Source organism: Salarias fasciatus, chromosome 20 (genome assembly GCF_902148845.1).
Source record: "Salarias fasciatus chromosome 20, fSalaFa1.1, whole genome shotgun sequence".
NCBI lineage: Eukaryota > Metazoa > Chordata > Actinopteri > Blenniiformes > Blenniidae > Salarias > Salarias fasciatus.
In genome coordinates this window covers 15,530,627-15,554,080 of record NC_043764.1, presented here as the reverse complement: position 1 = coordinate 15,554,080, position 23,454 = coordinate 15,530,627, and the positions used below count along the sequence as shown (strand labels likewise).

The 23,454-nt window shown below is 41.2% G+C and overlaps 2 protein-coding genes across 3 annotated transcripts in view; one reads left to right on the top strand and one right to left on the bottom strand.

Annotated features, from left to right (window-relative positions):
* ddx20 (DEAD (Asp-Glu-Ala-Asp) box polypeptide 20) overlaps window positions 1-12,832 on the top strand; it is a 32,375-nt gene extending 19,543 nt beyond the window's left edge. The window contains exon 14 of the mRNA XM_030118306.1: window positions 12,821-12,832. The gene's annotated coding sequence lies outside the window, so the exon portion shown is untranslated. The remainder of the gene's footprint in view (window positions 1-12,820) is intronic.
* LOC115407807 (potassium voltage-gated channel subfamily D member 3-like) overlaps window positions 1-23,454 on the bottom strand; it is a 98,558-nt gene that overhangs the window by 7,620 nt on the left and 67,484 nt on the right. For both annotated transcript variants that reach the window (XM_030118307.1, XM_030118308.1), the window contains exon 3: window positions 12,496-12,664. In XM_030118307.1, the coding sequence (XP_029974167.1) occupies window positions 12,496-12,664 (169 nt within the window). The remainder of the gene's footprint in view (window positions 1-12,495; window positions 12,665-23,454) is intronic.

Sequence of the window (23,454 nt, the reverse complement as noted above, 5' to 3'; positions counted from 1 at the left end):
TGAACACACACACACACACACATGGACTGACCGTCGTGCACATCTGCAAAAAAAACTGCACCGACTCCCTTTACGTTGTTTACCTCCCCCCTGCAGCATTAATAGTTTTGTTTCCCACATCCTTCCCGCAGCTCTGCTTGACAGGTTATCCTGACTCTCTTTTTTTTCTCCCCTCACACTTCATGTACGTTTGTGCTGTCACAGCACTCTCACAGGCCTCTGGGATAACCCTTCTTTATGTTCCGGTGTTGGGCTCGGCCAATGGGATCGCCTCTCTGGGGTCACCGTGCAAACAGGAGCCGGTGACCGTGGAGACGGTTGCCAGGCAGCGTGGAGGTAATGGAGGGATGTTAAGAACATGTCCCGCTAGATTGAATCTACTTTTGCAGTTCTCTGATAGATTCCCCGAGCCTCTGGGACCCCGGCACTCCAGTCTAAGACCCATCTGCGCTTTCGGGCGCAGCCGCAGCGCGACAGATTGAGCATGAATTGCTGCTGAAGCATCACTTGAGAAGACAGAGAAGTGTAGGGGAAACATGAAGAGAGGGCATTCGCTGACACCTGCAGTACGTACAGAGGCTGCGGACGGCATGTGGATTCTTGAAAGGCAAAAAAAAAAAAAGAAAAAAGATTGTGCACTGCCTGTACATCCTGTTACACAAACACACACGTACACACATACACACACTCACACACACCCTCAGAAATCAAAGCGCTCAGTTTATTGCTGCAGATTAAATCTGGAACAAACAATACATTTCTTGGAATAGTATTTTCTCTCAGAGGATCCTGTGGATGTAAGTTCAGGGAAAGCTGTTCTGGAACAGAATGACCAGCAAGCAGTCTCTGTTATATAATTAAAAAAAAAAAAACAAAGCAAAGTTTGTCTTTGTGTAATATAACGTGCTGCAATCTGGCCGTCTTTTCAAACCCTGATATTCCCTCAGTAAGTCTATTAATACCCAGAGTACAGTCTATCCCATCAAAAAGGTTCCACTCTAATCACATTTTACTATTTGCAGTCTGAAATGTTTTGGATGGGTTGAATTTATTATTATTTTTTTTTTATTTTAATCAGATTTGAGAAATGTTGTCTTTAGGGAAATATCAGGAGAGCTGTTTGCTTTCAATGTTGATTGGGTGCAATCAATTTGTTGTGGTAGTTAAAAGGTTAAAATGTGGCAGCTAACAGGGTGAAAAACAACATTATGTGAACATTTACTCTATACAAAGCAGATCTGAAGGTCAAGATAAAAGCTGAGCAGAAGACAATGAGTCGGGTGTTAATTCTATGTTTAAATGAGGATCTGCTTTTCATGCATGTAAATGAATTCACATCTATTTATTTACCATTCATGCATGTTTTAACTGATTTGAAAGCAGTGTGGCAACAACCAGTAAAAACCTGGATATGAGCTGTGTGTCAATGTAGCAACAGTTGACTTTATTGAAGCATCATTAAGGAATAAAATCAGCTGCTGGGTCAAAACTTTTGGGCTCCTTAAAGAGTGAACCTGAGATTGATTGTTTGTACATCCTGTATAGCCTTCAATTTATGGCAAATCCTTAACATTTTATGCTAAGGCAAGTTTCAAAAGAAAATACTGGATCAAAGTGATTTATTCATTTCACTGAAATTTTTTTTGGGGAAAAAAAAAATCAACTGGATTTTGCAAATATATTGTGCGCCGCAATAACACCTCCAAAAACTCCACACTGTTAACTCTCACTAATATCGGCACTTAGCACACGTGCTGTAGACAAAACTGCAATTTAAATCCGCTTTGAATAAACCGAGCCGGGAAAGAACTGAGGCTTTCAAAAATTCAAAATATTCAGGAAATCAGAAAACTGAGGCTCAGTCCTGCTGAAACAGTTTCCTCCAGCAGCCCCAAATAAAATGATCCAAACACTTTTCTTCTTCTCTCCTTCTGTTCTTTCCATCAGGGAGCCACGTTTAAGGATTAATTACTCTTTAAAGATTGTATCTATAAGATGTTAGCCAGCTAAAAAAAAAAAAGAAAAAAAAGCTTTAGTTCTACAGGATTTTCTGCCAGTTGAGGATCTAACCTGGCACATATCCTCAACTGAATAAAAACACAACATATCCACTCAGCGCTCATGCCGTACTCTGCAGACTGTGCCAGGAAGATTTATTAGAAGTCCATGTTTTAGTTGAAAGTTAAAAAATTCATTGCACCTTGTGAGTTGCATCCTCGCCCATATAAGATCTGGCTGAGTGGAAACTGGAGCAATTGAGCTCTGAGACCAGATTAGGTTGTGCCTCAGGCCTGCCTGGGAAGCAAGCGCACATGCGCACACACTCACACATAGACACACACACCTGCATAAGCAGCCATGGAAGGGTTTCATTTTATTTTGCAGCCACCACTCATCTGAAGAGCTGCCTTTATACATGATGACATTTATGCCACGAGGCAATAAGGCAGTAATTTCTTAGGAGGTATATACCTACCATAAAATACACACACAGACAAAAGCATGCACACACACACACAGACACAAACACACACATATTTGGTGATTTCGCACCTTGATTGAACATTGCATTGACTTCAATTCAATTCCTGGAGAGTTACACAAACCTCTAGCGTATGCTAACAAGCAGAAATACAATCGTCCTGCAATACATCCATGTGCTGTGCTAAAAACATGACGAAAAGTTTTGGAAATGAAGTGCAGGGAATCAGCTAAGACAGTAGATCTGGAATTTTACAATGTAAAGACTGCAAACATGACATCGTGTCACTGTAGTGATTTATTTTTAAATATTCATTTATTTGATCTATTTGCAGTTTGTGTCTGTATTGTCTGGATGAGGCACTGAAACGGTTGGCGTTTTCCACACAGTAGATTTGGGAAGAAGAGGGCAAAGAGGGTCTTTATGAGAACCAGGAGCTTCATTTATCAACCGTGCATAGAAAAGGTTCTGAATTATTTCTAATGAATGAAATTTAGAATTAAATGTAAAAAAAAATAAATAAAAATAAATAAAAATCTGTGTTTATCAAATGTGCTTACGAGAGTCGTGTGCACATCAGTAAGTCATCAGTGTTGATAAATCCTGATTGGTCCCAAGCTCGTGCACGTTCGGGATTATTTGCCTTCAGAAACACCTCCAATTAATCACACATGGCATCATCACACCTCTTTATAATTTTTTTTCTTATCTGTCATAATCATGCCAAAGAAGGTGAAAAAGAAGAACTTCTGTTAAGCTAAAATTCTTGTCATTGAGGTTGAAGCGAGCCAGAAAACACAGTTTCGTACATCAAGTGTTAGGAAAACCAACAAAAGGAGAAATACTGCCTGGGAAAAGGTAACCACTACAGATAATGCTGTTGGCTCAGAGGAGAGATCACCAGACGGAAAAGAAAAAACGTGGTTTGGTTTTAAAGTCCTTGTCAGAAATCCCAGGATGAACAGAAGCTGGACGTGCTCTGGGATGGCTATGTTTCTTCCTGTCGCTGGCTCCGATATACTGTGCAAATTACAACAAAAACCTATTTGTTTTACCAAAAAAAAAAAAAAAAAACCCCCAAAAAAACCAAATAAAAATATGTCCAATCTGTAAATTGAAACCCATTTTCCCACAGGACAGGGGAGAACTCTGCCACTGGAATACCAGAAGACACAAAGTGGTATGAAAAAGTTTGGGCACCGCTGATCATTTTCAAGACTTTCCTGTATAAATCATTGGTTGTTCGGACCAGCAATTCCAGTTAATTACGTCATTCAGCAAAGAAACACAGTGATGTTTAAGAAGTGAAATGAAGTTTATAGGATGAACAGAAAGTGTGCAATAATTACTTAAACAAAAGTAGGCAGGTGCATACATTTGGGCACCGTTGTTGTTTTATTGATTTGAGTACCTTTAGCACTAATTGTCGGAACATAAAGTTTGTTTGGTAAGCTCATTGACCCTTGACCTACATACACAGGTGAAGCCACTCATGAGAAAAGGTATTTCAGGTGGCCAGTTGGAAGTTGTTCTCCTTTTTGCATCTTCTCTGAAGAGTAGCAACATGGGCGCCTCAACACAACTCTCAAATGACATCGTGGTTTAGGGGAAGGATACAAAAAGCTTGCTCAGAGATTCAGTCAGTTTCCACTGTGAGGACCATAGTGAGGAAATGGAAGACCACAGGCACAGCTATAGGAAGCATTTAGAGGCAGATATTTCTGCCAAAGGAGGATCTACTAAATATTGATGACATTTTTCTGTTGTGGTGCCCAAATTAATGCACCTGCCTACTTTTGCTTAAAGCTCGTGTCCGGAGTTTCCGTTCCAATGTATGTATCATTTTTCAACAGAGCTTAAATGTGTTAGTCTGGTTCGATACTACAATATAATATTAGCATAAAGCAATAAAAAAAAAATATTTATGAGCCCCGCCTTCGTCTCATAGACCCCCGTTTTATCCAAAAAAGCGCCGGTCAGCGTCAGCCAATAGAGTTCGAGCTTCCGCATTCTCCTGCTGTCAATCAAAGTGTAGAGCAGCCAGAGAGCACGGCCGCTCGCCCAGGCAGAGGTGAGTTAGCTACGCAGCAGCCGCCCCGCTTACCTCGGATATATCCACTGTCTGCTGAACATCCACCGTAAACAGCTAAACATGGAGGATGCTGTAGGACTGGAGGCTCTCATCTTCACCCGACAGATAATGTGCGTGCACAATTAAAGGGGCGTGGCTTGGTCGCTCATGAAAGCAGAGGGAGGGCGGAACCTGAGACGTTGGATTAAAAAAAACTCTCTCTTTCAAAACTCCGGACACGAGCTTTAAGTAATTATTGCACACTTTCTGTTAATTCTAATAAACTTCATTTCACTTCTCAAACATCACCGTGTTTGTCTGCTATATGATGTATTTAACTGAAATTGCTGATCAGAACAACCAACGATTTAAAAAGGAAAATCTTGAAAATGATCAGCGGTGCCCAAACTTTTTCATACCACTGATGGTTAAAAGAATTTTGTCATTGTCATTTTTATTTGTCATTGAGAATAAATAAATTAAAAAAAATGAATAAACAGATGCATTTACCTCCTGAGAAGCTGCTTTGTGCTCTCAGCGAACGGATCGTCTGCATTTTGAAAACTCGCTTCCTGTGGAGCTCATGATTTGGCAAAACTTTTAGAGTACCAGCATACATTTCATCCAGCTGTCACGGCTTCTTTTACAGCCTTTCACACAATGTCTATCCAGATGAAAGTACTAATTGTGCATTTATAATTAAAGCAAGCAGAGGACATATGCTGCGTTTGTACCTGCTGTGACTCTCTTCATGCTGTCTCTTTGTAGTTTCACTTTTACATTACTAGATTATGTGCCGAAGCATGGTCAGAGCTGTGCTTTCATTTACACACATTGGGAAGTACAAGTTGATGAATTCCACACCTCATCTGGAAATGCTGGTCATTTTGCATACTTCTGTGCGGTTGATAAATGAAAATGGGAGAAATACTGAGAAAATGACAAAATAGCTGCGAGTCGGTAAAAGTTCGACACTCTGGTTGAGGCAGGAAGTGAACCAGAGAAAATCTTGTCCTCTCGTCTGGACAGCTTAACCTCAGACTAACACCACTCAGAGAGAAAATACCTTTGCCAAACTGGGATTACCGTCTGTTTGTAGAGCGCTGCTCTGCCGATGCTTATTGCTCCTGTTAGTTTTATTTCTCACAAAAAAGCTAAATTCACAAAAGACCTCTTGACCGCCACCAAGGAGACGCTGCCAATCAGCATCCCTCCACCTCTATCTCTTCTCTTTTGGTCTGTCTCTCTTGCAATCTACAGACGACTTTATCGATTCTCCAGAAGGGCAAAGCACTCTCAGCCAGAAGTCATCTCCACCTTTTGACTTTAACCTTCCGCGAGAGAGCTAAAAACAACAGTGAGATGATTTAGGGCGTGAGTGGGAAGGAGGACTTACTTTTGTTTTCTTTCAAACATGTCAGCCTGGAGCTCCGACTGATTTTACTATTCAGGAAGTTTGAAGACAACAGCTGCTTCAACAAGAGATGTATTGCCAGGAAGAGAAGAAGGGGAGGTAGTAACAAAAGAAAAAGAACATGACGGATGAAATTTTACAGAAACTGAAACAAAAAGCCGGCAAAAAAATGAGGAATGTGTTTTGTTTGTGCTGCTCTGTACCCGAGGCCACATTCATCGCTTATGGAGACTCAACTTTCTGCAGCAACATATGTGGTTGTGTTACAAATATAGAAAAAAAAAAATATACAATGCTTTTCCACTAAGCTGGGATGAGAATAACAGAAGAAACGGCTGCTGCAACATAAGTGACCTTGAAGAAGTGAGACTGAATCGCATGAAAGAACAGTTTTATATTCTCCTAATGAAACTTGCAGAAGTGCACACAGAGTGCATTTGTGATGTTTAATTAAAACCATTTTCCATTAGTCCTAAATTGCCCTCTAAAGTTGCTTTTTCCTTCCGATTGGGGCTTTTGTTCACAAAAATATCACAAAAGAGAGAGATAATTTTTTTTTTTACTGCGCTAAAAATGATTCCTGTTGTCGAGAATCGAGCTGACGAAACGATGCAGAATTTCGTAGCGTCAACAGTCGCATCAAAGGACTTGAAATTAATTAAAAATCTGCCAACGATGCATCAGTGTTGACTGCAGTGTCTCGCTGCGAAGGAGAAGAAGAGGGAACGCAAATATGAATATTTAAAAAAAGTCACTGATCCCTTTTTTTCCACAAAGTGAACAACAAAGCGACAAGATATTCCAAAAATGACCAAACTTATAAACAAAACTTGCACATTTCATCCATGCAACAGAGAAGATTTTAACAAAAACTGAAGGCCACAAATCCTCATGAATCCTGTGTGGAATCCTCATGAGGCTCGGTGATTTTTAGCACTTTATTAAAGCAGCTCTCTGCAGAGAGGAAGCTGGTTCTTTGCATTCATCAAAGTAAACTGTGTGTAAGTCCGATTGAGAGCAACGGAGGACAAATCATTCCTCCATCCACGGGTCCATGAGAGGACCGTGTGTGCGATAATAAGCAGAACAGCTTTTAATTCCTGCCAAGTGATTTTTTTAATCAGCGCTGTGTCACTCGCCCTTTTAAATCATTTAAGTCATTCTCAGCTATCAGAATTAGTCCTTCTTCTTACCTGAGGATCTTATTACCTTTATGCTAATGATCCTTGAAGAACAAGAACAAGTCGGTAAAGCACTGCGGATCGCCCTCTTTTGTTTCAGATCACTTTATAGCCTCAAATGTAAAGAAAGGGACGGACCGAAAGTCTGCGTTCATTTCACTGTGCAACAATGACCGAGGTGCTAAAGACTACGGGGAGGGAGGATCGTGCCTCTGCTGTGAGTTTCCTCTCACCGCTTTCAGCAACCAGTGGTCTCCTCATGTGTCTTTCCTTTGTGCAGGGAGACAGATCAGCGGCTGTCTGTCTACCGCCACCCAGATGGATGGCTAATTGTAATGGGAGCCCAGAACAGCAAACAATTAGACCTGAATGAAGATGGATGTTGATGGGGTGGGGTGGGAAAGGAAGACAAAAGCCAAAAGCGGTGGGGAAAAAAAAAAAAAAAAGGAATGAGGGCAGGAGGACAGAGAAGGCGGAGGGACTAATGCTGCACTCCTCAACATTTCCCACCCCCCCATCTGCTCTCCCCTCGTCGTTTAAGTACTGTGAAAGGCAATCTCCAACGACCATCCTATTTTACTCTCAGTTACACATAGCCTTACTCCAAGAAATGATCTGAGGAAGATTGGGTTTTCTGTGAAAGAACTCGCTGGTAATAAACGCTGAGCAAATGACGTTTTGCCACGGCAAATGACCAATGACACTTGCTAAATGGTTGGTTTAACGACAGGGAAGGTCATATGTCATTAAAGTTATTGAGCATTAAAGAACACTATATGTTTCATAAAGGCGGGTAATGGGGTGTTGGAGGATATGACGTGCGTGACTAACTTAAGGCAATAAAACACACACTTGTCTTTATGAAAGTAACATACAACAAAGTGGAGTTCTTCATACGCAGAGGGACCTATTGGATTGTTTGACGGGTGTCAAAGAGAAATCCATTTGTACATGCAAAGCCTTGAGCTAAAGGCTAACATCTGGTCTGACTCAACCGGTTATTGTAGCAGTCAATATTTTCTATTACAATATAAAACGTGGTCATAAAGCAAAGTAGAAAATGCACAATTTCAGCTGGATGACCAGATGGAGGATCAGTAAATTCCGTTCGGTTGATCCAACGTGGGGCTTTAATGTCTGTAGCAATCTGTCTATTAATATGTTATTGTGAACTACAGAAATCATCCTGAAGGAAACAGAAGCCGTTTGGTTTTAGAATCTGACTGGTATTAATTTTATCCATGGAACTACACAATAATAATGTGAAAGGTTGGATTAGTTTGTTTAAGATCAGACCATTTTCATATCCAGAGGTGGAACAATATGTTGGCATGCTCATAACATTATGAACCGAAGCTGAAGTGATAAGAAACATTTAATCCATTCCACTAATTAAAAACAGAAATGGAAGAGATTGCATTTAAAAAGCTCCAAAATATGTATTTTGCAAATCTCTTGTAATCCTTTGTGCTCATAGCTGATTTGTCGTAGGGCAGCCTGTCGTCGGGATCAGAGATACAGGTGGAACATTTCTCTGTTGTCAATGACGAGACTTTTAATCATGATGTTAGCAAATTGAGAAAAGTGGGTGCTCGAGCGAACAGCTGACCTCACTGCAGGCAAGCCAAAGAGACGTCCGTGCGCTCGAGGGAGCCGTTCAGAGCGGTTTAATGACAGCCGCCATGTCGCGCTGCAGCGGCGGCGGCGGCTTGCCGGAGACTTGTTTGAGGTGCGCTGCCGCCCGATGTGAGGGCCGCTGCGCCGCTCTGCGGCTCGCACAAGCTGCCAGGAAGGGGGAAGCGGCTCAAAGTCAAGCCCCAAACGACAGGAAGCACGGTGGATGCACACAGATTCCCCCTCCAACGCAAGCGCAGACAGACATACGGCTTCCTCCCGGCTCACACCTCATCTGGGCGATAGCTATTTCAGGAGCAGCATCAGGACACACATCGCCTCCAGCTCTACCCCCTCCTCTGTGCACACCCCCCCCCCCCCCCCCCCCCAACTTACCTCTACCTCAGTTCTTCCCTCTAGCCTTCCCTCATCACCACTTCCCTCCTCTTTTCTTCCCCGTGTATCGACACACTTGGTCTTATCGTTTCAAGGTGTTTTTTTTATTCCAGATTACATCCTCCACTCTGCTCTCTTGCTCCGACACACTTGGCCTTTCAAGACAAGCTGATGGTTAGTTAGGTCTGGGCAGTGGCGAGGCCAAGGTAGAACGACTTTAAACAGCTTTAAACTATGACCGCAGAACAATGCGGCGAGATGGATGGCGTTAATCACACGGAGGGTGAGAGAGAGGGGGGTGGGGTTGTGCTGTAGTAATGGGTAGAGGCAACGAGGTATTGATGAAGGAAGGAATCAGAAAGGCTTCCAAAGGAGCAGAAACAGTCTGGGTGAACGACGATGATGAGGGTCTGAAGGCCGGGCCGAAGAACAGGGGGCTCACTGAGAAACATACACACACAAAATAGTTCCTGAAAGAGGCGACTGCCAATCGCTGTGGTTTATAGATAGAAACTTGGCAGGAGAATGTGGCTATCTGTACGTCAACTTTGATCCTTGCGCAGAAACATTTTGGAGACTGAGGAAACTGGCAGCACAGATGGATTTTTGGTGAATCGAAGCCAGAGTCATACCATCAATTTAACGTAATTTGTCTTACAGATCCATCATAAACTTCCAAACCCATAGGTGATGATTTATATTTTTGCTTGTGGGTCTCTCTCTCTCTCTCTCTCTCTCTCTCTCTCTCTCTCTCTCTCTCTCTCTCTCTCTCTCTCCTCACTTCATGTCGTTTTCATTAACTGGAAGGAAAATTCAATTCAGGCCGAAGGTTTTATCGAAAAGATTAAACTGAGTGACGCAGTGACAAAAGCCTCGCAGAACTACTTGTCAAGACATCGTCACTGTGGGAAGCCAGGGATTGATTGCTGGTTACTGTGACAGTCTTTTCAAGAATTTGCTCAAATATATTTATTTATCTATTTTTTTGGGGGGGCCTTCACCTCCCCCACAAGTACCTCTATTTCGTTCTCTGCGAAATTCCTTTTCCTTGTCTTTTCTGCCATGATTAAGCATAAAATGTCATGCAATGTTTTATAAATGAGACAAAAGATCTCTAAACACGCTACTGAATCGGCGCTTGTGTGTGTTTTTGCTGTTCCACCTACAAAAAAAGAAAGGTATCACAAGGACAGACAAAAAAAAAATAACATGTTAGAAAGGTAATTTTCTCATATTCACTGTTTTGATGGTCTGTTTTAGGATTTGAGCTTGAAAAGATGGATAAGACTGCAGCAATGATAACATTCTGCTTGTGTATTTTATCAAAAGAAAAGGTGGTTTGAAGGACTTTGATTTTCCACATAATAATACAAGTTCCATCAAAGCAAGGAGCAAGACTCCTTCAGTGTAGGCCAAAGATATCTGCAGGGCTTAGGTAGTTGTAATTATTGAAGTTTAAAAGTTCTTTAAAACAAATCTTCCTCATGTTTTATGGATCATTAATACTTGATCAGCGTTTATGAACAGTCGACACACCAGCCACCAGCTTTTGATCAAGGTTCTCCTTCAAGCCATTTTCTGATCATTCATAAAAGTTTTATAAGTTGCGGTCGTTAACTTTATTAATGTTATTAATTCCAACACTAATTGACAGGTTTCGAGGTTTCAGGTGGCGAAAAGCCCCCGAGGCTGTTCTGGAGCCTTTCTCTTCAGTAATAATGCAATTACAAATGTAAGGTGATCCAATAAGAAATCCTTCTTCTTGAGAAATTAAAGAGGTAAAACTGCTGCAGCCGGGCTCAGAAAATACAATGATATGTATATTGAATTTTGGTTTATTAAAAACAGTCATGAAAATAAATGAGGCTGCGTGGTCTTTTAGGTTTTTTTCAGGGGAACAAAGCTGAGCGGTCTGCGAATTACAGAGCGGTTCAATGAGGAAACAACTGCTGGGGCAGTGACGGGAACAAACTTTAGAAGTTCAAAGAGCTTCACTTCATACTCAAATATAAAGTCTCAGAATCATGTAAGCTCAGGTATGTAAGTAAATTGAGTATTTTTAGTAGTCCTGAAATGCCATAAACACTGAGACTGGGGTACAGTTGAAAATATACCCATACCCACGCATATCCTGGAATACACTGCTGCCTCAGAGCAAATTTAATGCAATTCATTACACAATCAGCACTGAGATTTAGAACCAGCATTGAAATGTACTGAGCCAAAGGCGGACGACTTGGAGCACGTTGTAAACTTTGCAGAGAAGCGAAGCTGACAGTCACGCGTCGTTGTATTTCACTCGCGGGCGCCGCGGCTGTCCTGAGGGAAAGTTTTGCAGAGGGTGTTCGCGCCACACACAGAGACTTTTGAGTTTATGACGGATATTATCACCAGATGTTCCCAGAACTGTGCTTCCTGATGCAAAGTGGCAGCTTGAATTAGCCAGACATATTGAATACGCCGAGCAACCACGGGCTGTTTATCTGGGTTAAAGATCAAGTTTGAACTCAGAGGGACGCTATGAAAAAAAAAAAAAAAACAGAGAGTGAGAGAGAACTGAGTTGTAGAGAAGGCACAACAAAGACAGAATAACAGATTGTTTCCCCAGCCCACAACATGTTGGTGGGAGTAGTGAAACACAGATGTGAGAAAACACTTATGAAACTCTGATGCTCCAGATTGGGGGGCCTGCTGAGGGAGGTGGAGGGTGGCAGGGTGGGGGTTGGGGGGGGGGGGTTATAATTTTGTCCCAGCTGCAACATCTCCAAGTGTCCTCACTGGAACCACAGTAAAGTGTGCGTCCTGTGATCGGAGACAAACTGAATTTCCAGCAGACGTCCCACAACAACTTTAACAACTCTTTAACGAGGCCATTGTTTCTGAAGTCGTAAGAGTCAAAATGTTCCCTATAACTTCACTCCATGAGCCATAATTCAACATATATCAGCGTGAAGATGAGGCACCAGGCAGTAAGAAAAGAAGAGAGAGTGACCTGAGACAGGCACCAAAATACTGATTAAAAAAATAAATCTGTCATCACAATAAATTAACAAGAACAGTTAAGAACAAAGTATTTGACAGTTAATTTAACCTGTGGCCTACATCTAGGCCAAAGTTGAGAAGAAATATGTGTGACTGATCATATTAAAGCGTTAGGTGCACAATAACAGGAATACTTGAAGTGACAGGTGTTGTGTTCCCACTGTTCATGTGATTAAAAGCCTGCACGTTATGTCTGAAGCCTGCGGGGTGTAAATATCTGAAATCCCCTCCAGGCGGGTGGTCTGCAGGTCCGACCCTCTGACGATCCGCTGAAGGGAAATAAAACTGCGCTCACCTGCATCTTCTGCGCCCGCCGCTTGTCTGCTCTCTGATTCTGGTGATAGATGCGGCTAAAGTTGGACACGATGACAGGAACAGGCAGGGCAATTACAAGCACCCCGCTCAGAGAGCAGATTGAACCGAAGATCTTCCCCGCGATCGTCTTGGGGACCATGTCTCCGTACCTGCGACAGGCGACAGGGAGAGAGTGAGCATGAATTTAGTAAAGCGTTTTATAATGCCCATAATAAAATCTTTCTGGAGCTCCGGCTCTTGGTCACGGACGATAAACCGGAGGTCATTCAAATCACACAGAGACACAGACGTCTCACAGCGCCGAGCATTTCTATTCCCCGCACATTCATCCGTCTCCCGGTCAGCTTTTATCTTTTTAAGAACGGCTGTTTCGTCTGTATCCGCCCCAAAAATGAATATATATACGTATCTGCTGACTCTATCCCTTCATAAGAGTGGAGAGGGAGATAGAGAGAAAGAGGACCTCCTCTGTCACTGGATGGCACAGTAAAGTCCAGCAACTCATTCACTGAGAGCAGATGCTATTAACCTTTAGAGAGGACACAGAGGGAGAGGAGGACACTGCGAATGTCACCAACATTTCCCAAAAGTCACTTGGCTCGATTCAGTCTGAAATATTTGCAAGTCAAAAGCAATTTTGACTGCAGCTCAAAGATAGACAACACAATTACAATTACGATATTAAATTTCTTTCTTTTGCCTTTTTTTTAGTGGTCTGAGGGTGAAGAGGTGCAACAGGAATGAACAGTGGAATAGAGCGATAGAAGACAGATGAGAGGAAATTCAGAAGGCCCACAAGTTAAGCCGGAAAAGCAACCTTTAAATCTAATGGTGTTCGTTCCTTATTCATGAGTGAAAAGAGCAGGTAATTTGTTCTTGTTTTCCAGCTAAACAAGAAGTTTGGCTGAATTTATTAGACCTGACTCAAGTTAGATTACAAATAAACCTGAAACAAATGGCCCTAAAGCAAAGCCGATTATATACAATTATGTAAAGACCAACTGGCGAATACAAATCTGTTGTCCTTCATCATGAGCTGCATGTGTCTCCATTTCAAATCCTACAGAAAGCCTCCTCACATAATCATTTGATAATCATCCATTTTATCATAAAACTCTCTTTATCCTGCCAGTGCAAGGTATGAGCACGGTACACATGTTCCAATTACAGATGTACGCAGACAAATGAGGTAACGATTTGTAATGGAAACACTCTGCTTTTGTGTCGACAGAACTGAAAGTCAAGACGAAGCAAAGCCGGAAAGACGGCAACAAAAAAAGTGTTGCAAGGGAATCCGTCTGCTCTCTGTCTCATCACATTAACCCCTGTAAAGAGCAACACACAGTGTCAGAAACAGAGAAGACGGAGATGGCTGAGATTCAGCTGTGAGCCGTGCAGAGAGCACATCAATCAGGAGAAATTACATAAACTTATGAAACTTTGCTCTGCTGCACTGACTGCAGACCAGAAACCCACTCACACAGCTGCAGTTTAGCAGATATTCTGGCCCAGATTTTGACCCTGTCAGTCGCTCCTTATACATCGACTCTAAGGATGAAATGTTGACTTGCTTGCTGAAATAAGTCACACATCAACAGCTCCGACAGTAAATCCATCTCATTTTCCTCTCCTCAAAGTGGTTATAATGTTATGGCTTGACCTTCCTGTGTGGAGTTTGTCTGTCCATGGGCTTTTCTGCTGGTTTTTCCTCTCACAGTATAGAATTGTTGCACATCTAATACAAAATACATGGAATTCTGTGGTTTTATGGGGGCATTTTCAGAGATTTTTAATATTGATCTCTTAACAAACCTGTCATTGCTATTTGCTGAGAGAGGCACGTGAATACTAACAGCGTGAGAATAGAATATCATTTGGCACTGGTCCCTCGACGCATTTGTTGCATTATGGACCCCTATAACCCTGGCAGAGTGCAGATGCAGTCAATCTACTTGTTGCTGCGAGGCATAATTGTGTTTGTATGTGCATACAAGCAGACAACAGCCTGCACATGTAGCGCACTAAATCTACCGTCAGACATATCACACATCTTGAATTATATCATAATAAAAATGCAAAACATTTTAGGCTGATTTGTTATGTGCGCTGTTTATGCAGCGTGCTTCACGGCCACCCTGCAGACGCTGTGGAGAGTCAATACTTTGGATCCACTTCTAAAGCAAATTTTCCAAAACATGTCGCTAAATGGAGCTTATCAAATGCATCATTTTTGCCAGATCTCACACAGGCGTGCACGCACACACACAACCACATGCAACAGTTGATACAGCAGTTACGCGAAGACTTGGAAAAACAAGGAGAGGCTCTCCACAAATGAACAAAAATCTTTTTAAGAAGTCGTGTTCATGATAGTCCTTTTAAAATCTAATGAAGCACTTGTGTCACAGTCTGTAAAAGATAAAAAAAAAAAAAAAACACTGCGACACAGATACACACAAAACAACACACAAACACATAATAAGAAAAATCCATTCTGTATATTTTTAAGGAGAAAAGAGAAAGAAGAGATGAAGCTTCAGACTCATTAGTCACAGATTTCAGCAAAAAAAGAGCCTAATGTTATTCCATTTAGGTGGAGGGTGGTTTTCACATAAACAAAGTGACGCGCTGCCCACACACACAGCGAACCACTGGTCCAAAGCCATAACTGAGAGTATACTTACAGAGAGCATTCATTGTCCCCTCTAAGAACTTTAATGGCCTTTCTACCCAAATTAGGCAATAACAATCCCATCAGTGCTACAAAGGCACTATCACTACAAAACATTTCATCTCCTCCCCTCTTCAGAAGATGTTTCCATTAGTAGGAATGAAAAACTAATCATATTCATCTGCAAGCTTTTTTTAATGGGACCCTATCAGATTGCCTGATAGAAGCCCTTCTCTCCTAATACTACAGTCAATTTGCCGCTCCCATTTAGTCGAGCCGGCCTGTCTCTGATGATACCATCTCTGAGCTATTTTATCTGGCAGAAAAATCTGGGCCTGCACACATTAAAGAATGGAAAAAAAAACTGCAGTAAGTGCAGTGAGATGTACATATGCATGTGTGTGCATGTGATTAGCTGAATCTGTGTGAGAAAAGCTAGAAGGTGGGGAATGAGGTCGAACAGAAGAAGACGGATAAGTAGTCAGAGGAGGAGCACAGGGGGAGGAGATATTTCCTCAGCAGATGCAGGAGGGTTTAATATTTCAATCAGATCCTGCTTTCAACTACATTTACACATCAGCACGCAACACAGAGAGCCACAGGTTTCCTATACATCCACACACACTAATAGTGCACATGCTCGGTGTGGGCCTGCATGCAAACCCCACGGGTCAGGTGGACAGGTCAGATCTTGGTCAGGGTTGTCACATCCCATCATAGGAGGGCCAGGTCCCTGTGGGTTATATTAATAAAGTGTAGGAAGGATAGATGGGGGGTTATTGAGTGGGACGGAGTGCTCTCGTGAAGGTTTGTGTGATGGATGGGCTCATCAGAGAAGATCTGAGAGCTGACAGACGGGCAGATTTGTGATGATGACGGGACACGTCGGGCTGGGAAGGCGCAGCTCATCCCCCTAAATACCTTCTGATAAACTCCGCCAAACAGCATAATACATAACAACTGTTATGAAAGTAGCAATGGTCAAGATTCGGCACTGCACGCACACACACACACACACTGCACAGAGAAAAGAAAAGACTTTCTAAAGATTACTCAAGAGTGGTTAACAAAACTGCCAAATTTCCTCAGAAAATCTAAGTGATGGAAAAGTTAATGAATGTTTATGCTAAAAAATCATACACTCAATACGTTTCTTATGATCTGATCTGAAGTCAGTGTAGTTAAAATGAGTATTTATTGCAGGCTTTCCTCTGAGGCTCATAAACTGTTTGAAGTGGTGCAACTTTACGGCATCGTTCTTTCAATATGTTCACAATAGCAAGGATGAATTAAGGAGATTAAATGGAGAAGGAGGGAGGGAGGAAGGGAGGAGAAGAGTGTGTGTGAGAGAGAGGGCGAGAGAGAGAGAGAGAGAGTGTAGTGGGGTTAACGTTTGGGTTTCCATTTACAGACCAACTCCCCTGTGAGTCCTCTGCAATTTTCCTCAGGTCCCTTCAGATATAGCCTAAGTGATTCTGTTTGGACCACAATCCCTTGCGGTGGATTGACCCCCTCGAGGAATGAAATCACCTACTTGAGGAGGCAGTGAATTCAGTGTTGGGTTTTAGCGAGTGGGCCGGTGCGCCCACTGCATACGTGACATGTTTAGTTTGTGCGTTTGTCATTCAGTGAGGTCCGTACGCATCCTGACAGCGAGACATGAAGGCAGGAATCGTCCTCACTGAAAGACTGGAAACGTGAAACAACATACAAATGGGAATAACAGAGTAGGTGGCTGACTGTACTTACTGGAGGAGTTAGGCCTTAAAAGCATTTATATTATGAAAACTAAAATGAAATGCTGTCTCAACTTCTCACTGATCATAGTCTGTGTGGTTAACCGTCAATAGAAAAAGTTAAATGCAATAAGAATGCGACTATTTTTTTTTTTTTTATGAAATCAAGAAATAACATAGAATACAATAAATGAACAATAAATAAATAGAATAAAAGACCAGACAGAAAGACCAATTATTGAAGATTTCCATTTTTAGAATAAAATTTCACTGAAATATTTAATTATACCAAAAACACCCAGAGTTTTACATGTCCTCATCTTGATATAGATGCATGTTTCTTTCACTCATCAAATTAGTGATTTAACTTGTGGACAAGTACAATCATTCAATCTTCTGACCCCGGAAATTTACATGACTGCTGATCCACAAATACACATAAATCCCAAAAAGATTATATCTAATGAGAGAAACATAATGGAAATAAACATAAAACCTAATATTTTTTGTGAAACTGTTTTGCTTTGAATGGCAGAAATGTTCAGCACCATGGAGAGCTCTTGTAGGCCTGACTTCTCTGCATCCGGATTCTATTTACTCCACTGTTAGCATCCATCCATCCATCCATCCTCTGTAACTCTTGATGAATCCCAGCTGAGCATGGGTGAACCTTACACTCACAGTCTTGGTTAGTTTTCTATTGTTGGCCTCAACCAGTTCTTAAAAATGACAATTTAAAGTATTGATCACAGGTGAATTATTATATAGTCCTAATCAAGGAAATTCTTTTTAGTTTAGTGATTAAGACATTCTCAAAACCTAAACATATGATAAAACTATAGAGGTAGTCATACTTCCAGTTTTGTAGTATTAAAACACACACACACACACACACACACACACACACACACACACACACACACACACACACACACACACACACACACACAAACCCAGGAAGAATAGTATTATAAATACCTTCTGTAAAAAAAAAAAAAAAATACATGCATTAGGACAGTAAATAGGACATAAATGAAGATGCCATGTAAAATTATCCATAAAAGGTAGTAGTGCTCCAGTTTTTTTCTGGGAAACCTGTCACAGGCTGATGAAGCTTAGCTCTTTTGGGTTCAACAGAGTGAAAGATTGTCTCTCCAGGCCTCTAACCCTCAACCATCCATCCATCTGTACTCTCATCTGACATTTCATGGCCGGTCACTCAGATGGAAGTAACTCTGATGACACATGGCTCTTCAGGGAGGGGGCAACCATCTATAATCACCCCCACAAATGTCACCGCAGGAAAGCAAGAAATAAGGAGGGGGAGGAACAACAGGTAGCGAGACAGACAGGTAGATGGATAGAGAAGAAGCGGATGTGAGCATGAGAGAACAAAACAGCCGAGAGAGGAATTACTCCGCAGAAAGATGAAGATCCAGATAGTGTCAGTGCTAATAAGCGCGAGGTCTGGTATGTTTGGTTAAATATGCCTCAAATGACGTCTTAATGTGGATTAATCAGATAAACTGCGAGCTATAATAATCTCACCTCGTCCCACAAGACAGCTCAGCACAGACGTGAACTCTGATTGTGAGCCTGATTTGTGGGGCTCGACTAATGCTCTACTCCTAAAATTGATTGCTTAACAAGTGTGCTTATTAAGAAAGTCAAGAAGGCCTAAAATAGTTATTCTGTCTGCGGACGAGGATGATTCATTTGAAACCTGCAGCTTCACCCTCTGCAGCACAAATTCATCTCAGAAAATGCCACGTCAAAGAAAGAGCGTAATTTCAGATAAATTAACGGTGCATTTCTGAAGTTTTGACACTTACTGTAAATACACGAAGCACTTGTTTGACTTGGATGGGAACTGCACCACTGACGTTGTATTGAAGCAATAAAAAAGAGGAACATTTTGACAGGTAAAAGCCATGTGTGAAATGCTCACAAGAACAGCTTTTACAGTTATCCTTATATTCTCTTGCATCCAGTTTTCAACATGCGGTAAAAAGTGACCCATACTGTACTCCAAAATCACCATAACTCACAGTGATTGAAGCAACAGTGGTTTAGCTCCACAGCCAGAAACCCTGCAGGGAAACATGAATTGCCTTCAAATGCATGTAGAATGAAAGGAGTGAACGTGAGTAATTCACCCCCTGTTCAAGGTCTCCCACCAGTATAAACCTACAGCAGCTCAACTTAGAAAATGCTTGCAGGTGACAACAACCTGGACTAGTTCTGCAACACTGCTGTGAGCCACAGGAGTCCAGACTTGCTTACCAGGCAGGTGGTTACAGATTAGTTTGAGGTTTGTCACAGTGATACTGGAGGTCATAATAATACTATCCACAGCAATTATGTCTTCAGATACTTTGTTTTCTCCAAGGTGTTCAAAGCCATTAGGATAATATGAGTATCAGAAGCAGAAAATTACAACTATTCTCAGCTTTAATTGTCTCAGACTTGGTTTGACTGCCTGGTTTCATTCAGTTTCATAGATAAATAGACCAGTATGTCATCTGCATAGCAATGAAAATGAATGCAGTGCTTCCTATACATGGGTCGACATGATTTGGAAAGGCTGTCAGGCTAAACTAACTAACTACTGCTCACACTGCTGTAATATAAAGTAGGTGCTTCAGGATTGGCTTTATAAACTTACATATATGTAATATGTTGGACATTTTAGAGAAGAATCCTATTGAAATATTTCTGTTTCAGGTCCCTGCGGAAAATGTTTTTTGGCATAAATCTGGAAAATCTTGGTCCAGAATAAAAAAGACGCATTTCTTTTTATGTATGCCATTAAGAGTTTGTTGCAGGAGCCTTTTTTTTTTTTTATTGAGAACAAATAACCATCTGTGCTTGACAGTAATACATTCATTGCAACAAAGAGTTCCTCCGTAGCTGCAGAGTAAATGAAAACACAAAGCCATCACCTGCTATTTAGCTGCCTCACAACTGAGGAATTCATCTGCAGGTTCTCTCTGCAACCGCACAAACAAATATTTCTTTCATTTGCACATAAAATATACCAACACTGGGCGCTTATGGGAAAATCTAATATCTCAGCCTTCCTGAGTTCACTGCGAGGGACGTGCGCAGGGCATTTCCTCATCTACATCTGTGGAGTGAGGAGAAGGGGCTGGGGGAAAGAAACACAGATAAATTGATAAAGTGAAGGGGATTACTCTCACACTGCACTGCACACAGAGGAAAGGTCATTATCATCACTCACTTCACAACCAATCTTATAGTGAATCACGCTGAGGGATCACCATCATTTCTCTCCAACACGCAACGCGGCCAGTGTGCTGCACCGGGATTTAGATTAAAATAACTTTGATGCTTTGCAGGGATTCATCCCACAGATACCGTAACTTTCCACATCTTTCAATATCTTTCAGCTCATTACACCATCAACGAAGAGAAGACTCGGTTTTGATTGGCTGCGTTGATTTAAGCAACTGTAAGCTTTGACTGTTACCAATCAAACACTTATAAAAAATAAAACAGCGAGCTTAATGTGTGCACACTGACACTTTAACTAAGAGACATACTGTATCTCTGGCAAGTGGAAATGGTAAAATCAGGATAATTCACTGAAACTGGATGAATGTTAATATTAACATATACTGAACTGAAAGAGGAGTAACTTTATCAATGGTACCAGAGTTACTGTTGCATGATTTAGCCTCTGTGACCTGTGCTTTATGTAAGTCATGTAATAAAATACACTTCTTATGATATCTACAACAATGTGTTGTACACTTTCAAAGCCTATCATAAAACAGAAACCAGATCTGGGTTATAAGCATTTTAACAGTGTGAGGTGGATAATTTTATCTCGCCTGAATTACACAGCGTTATTTTTTAATGCCAAATATCTCATAATTGGTTTATTCAGTGTTTGTTTTTTGACATTTACTGTGAAAACAAAACAAATTGAACCTTTTATAAGAAACAGAGTCACTTATTAAAATTGCTGCACTCTCTTTTTTACCCCTAATTTACACCAGTCCTACCTGGGCTGTGTGTTTTTGTCTTTTTTTTTCCCCATGATATGAACAACACATGTGAATAACACACGTCACAATCGATTACATCTCAAAATGTATTTAATTTCTATGAATTAACTACACTTTTGTTTAAAATTTTAAATTAAGTCAAAAATAAATTGATGTATCAGTTACAAATAAATGCAAACTAGGAAAAAAAAAAAAAAAAAGAACTGTTGCATTTATACCAGTTCTCTGCTGTGCAAAGCTAACGCTTAAAGATGAAAACGTGTTGACTTTGATCAACAGGTTGATATAATTGTGTTTGGGGGCTCCATTTCATTGCTCAAGCTGATTTATTTTAACAGCGAGTTTATTTTCCGAGCGCTGAATACGCCTCAGAAATATACACGTAATGTTACAGATGCTGTTTTCTTTCTGGAGGAGTCCCATTAAGCAATGTGAGTGCAGTTACTTTCCCGCATGTTGGGGAATAATAGCCAGGGTCCCTGTTAGTAGCTGTGCTCATTTGTGTGTGAGCGAGTATGCAGAAATGAGAGCATGTGGTTCTGTGTGTGTGCGTGTTTGTGTCTGTGTGTGTGTACACGCACGCGCGCGCGCCTGTCTTTGTAATTAGCGATTACCCGAGTGCTATCAACACAACGCTTCAGTGAATCCACTTCCAAGAGTAACCAGGAAGTGCAAACACAATTACCAGAAGAAAAGGAGCATAACAACATTTAAATATGAATCACATCAGAGATAGGAAAAGTCCCTAAAGCTCACAGTATTGGCTGCGTGCGTACCCACTAATTCAGAAAAAATACGACCACCAAGTTCATGTCTTGCATGCCTAACATGATAATAGGCATATCTCTGCAAGCACTAAAATACTTGAGAGCTTTGGAGTACTGGAGATATTAGTCAGCGTGTGGGTAAAAGCAGAAATGTGTGTTGATAATTGAAAGAGGAAGACGTCTATCTCTGTCTAGAGTACACAGCGGCAGACGTGAGGAGGCTTGGTTCAGGAGCTGGTGCACAATTACCCTGATATGTGGGTCAAATAAGCTTCAAATGAGAAATAAGCACGGTCGGTCGGAACGTGACTCCCCAGAGGAATGTTTGAAATCACAGATTGATCTCTCTCATCGGGTGTGAGACGGCAACCAAATGGATTTTTGGCCTTTACGTGAAGCATCGTTCACTCTGTGAGCGAACTCACGGTACGAGCAAGGCAGAGCGAACACATCCAGCAACCAACGCTGTGTGACAAAGTCAGCAAGAGGAGGTGGGAGGGAGAGCGGAGACTCATGACGCATCAGTTATCATCTACGGTTTCTGCCCAACCAGCGAACACACGCAAACATACGGCTCATGTGAGCGCAGTCGTAGCCTCACTGTTATCCACAGCTATTACTGCAGTTTCAGTTTATCCCTACTCAGTTTTATTTTAGTATTTTCATGTTGATCTGACTGAAAATGTCCTCTTTGAGTCATTAAACGTGCCTTTAAAAAAATTACAAAAATAAAACATTTCAATAGCTTGATCAGAGATGTGAAGAAGCCCATGTTTATAAGAGAAGAGCCACTTGTCTTTTCAAAAAAATGACCTAAAACCTCAAAACAACAGAAGTGAAGGTATTTACAGATTTTTAATATGTTGTAAAAAACAAACAAACATGTAAGTGTATTTTGTTGAAAAAATGAAGTGGGGGACGGAACCAGAAAGGCCATTAACAATATCATCATAATTTCAAAATTAGGAATCCTGCCGTTCATAAATGTGAAGCTTTTGTCAGGTCGTAGGACTCAATAATTATGTTCCTGACTGACACATGTAACTGCAAATGCAGAATTTAAGGTTTTTTTTTACCCCCCTATGTTGTTCTCAGTGAAATATTGGATATTTCACCGGATATTTCAGGACTTGCTTTTTTATAAATATTTGTGTTATGATCAATAATGCCCAAAACAACAATAAAAAATAAAAAAAGGTAATTTTTATAAGATTGATGTCTCTTCTTAATTTTTACTTAGAACAGTTCGAAAGAAACTACCATAGAAAAATGCATAAAGATAAATTGTCACATTGCCTGATTTTCTGTGCTGAATTTACATGTTCTTCATGTGCATGTTTGGGTTTTCTTTCCTCATTTGAGACCAATTGGTGAGCCTAAATGAGAAGACTGATGGATGAACTCAAGGTTTTTTTTTTTCAAACAGACTGATATCTCCATCACGTCGCCTGAATGTTGTAAATTTAAAACAGAGCACAGAGGATGTTACAACTTTCCCGCTGTCATCTTTCCATCCGAGAGTAGTCAGTGCAACCTCCTTTTTTACATTTTTAACAGGTGTTCGCGGGTCACTTGCAGCCGTCTATTCTCTCCCGGTGCTTCGGCGCTGCTCTCATTGATGTTCAGAGATGAAAAGAAGCAACGCTGTGTGGAGAGACAAGACCGGAGCTGAGAGTAAAGAAAAAAAAAGGCCAGAATCTGTGAGTTCAAGGGTCATCTCCACTCTGCAGTAAA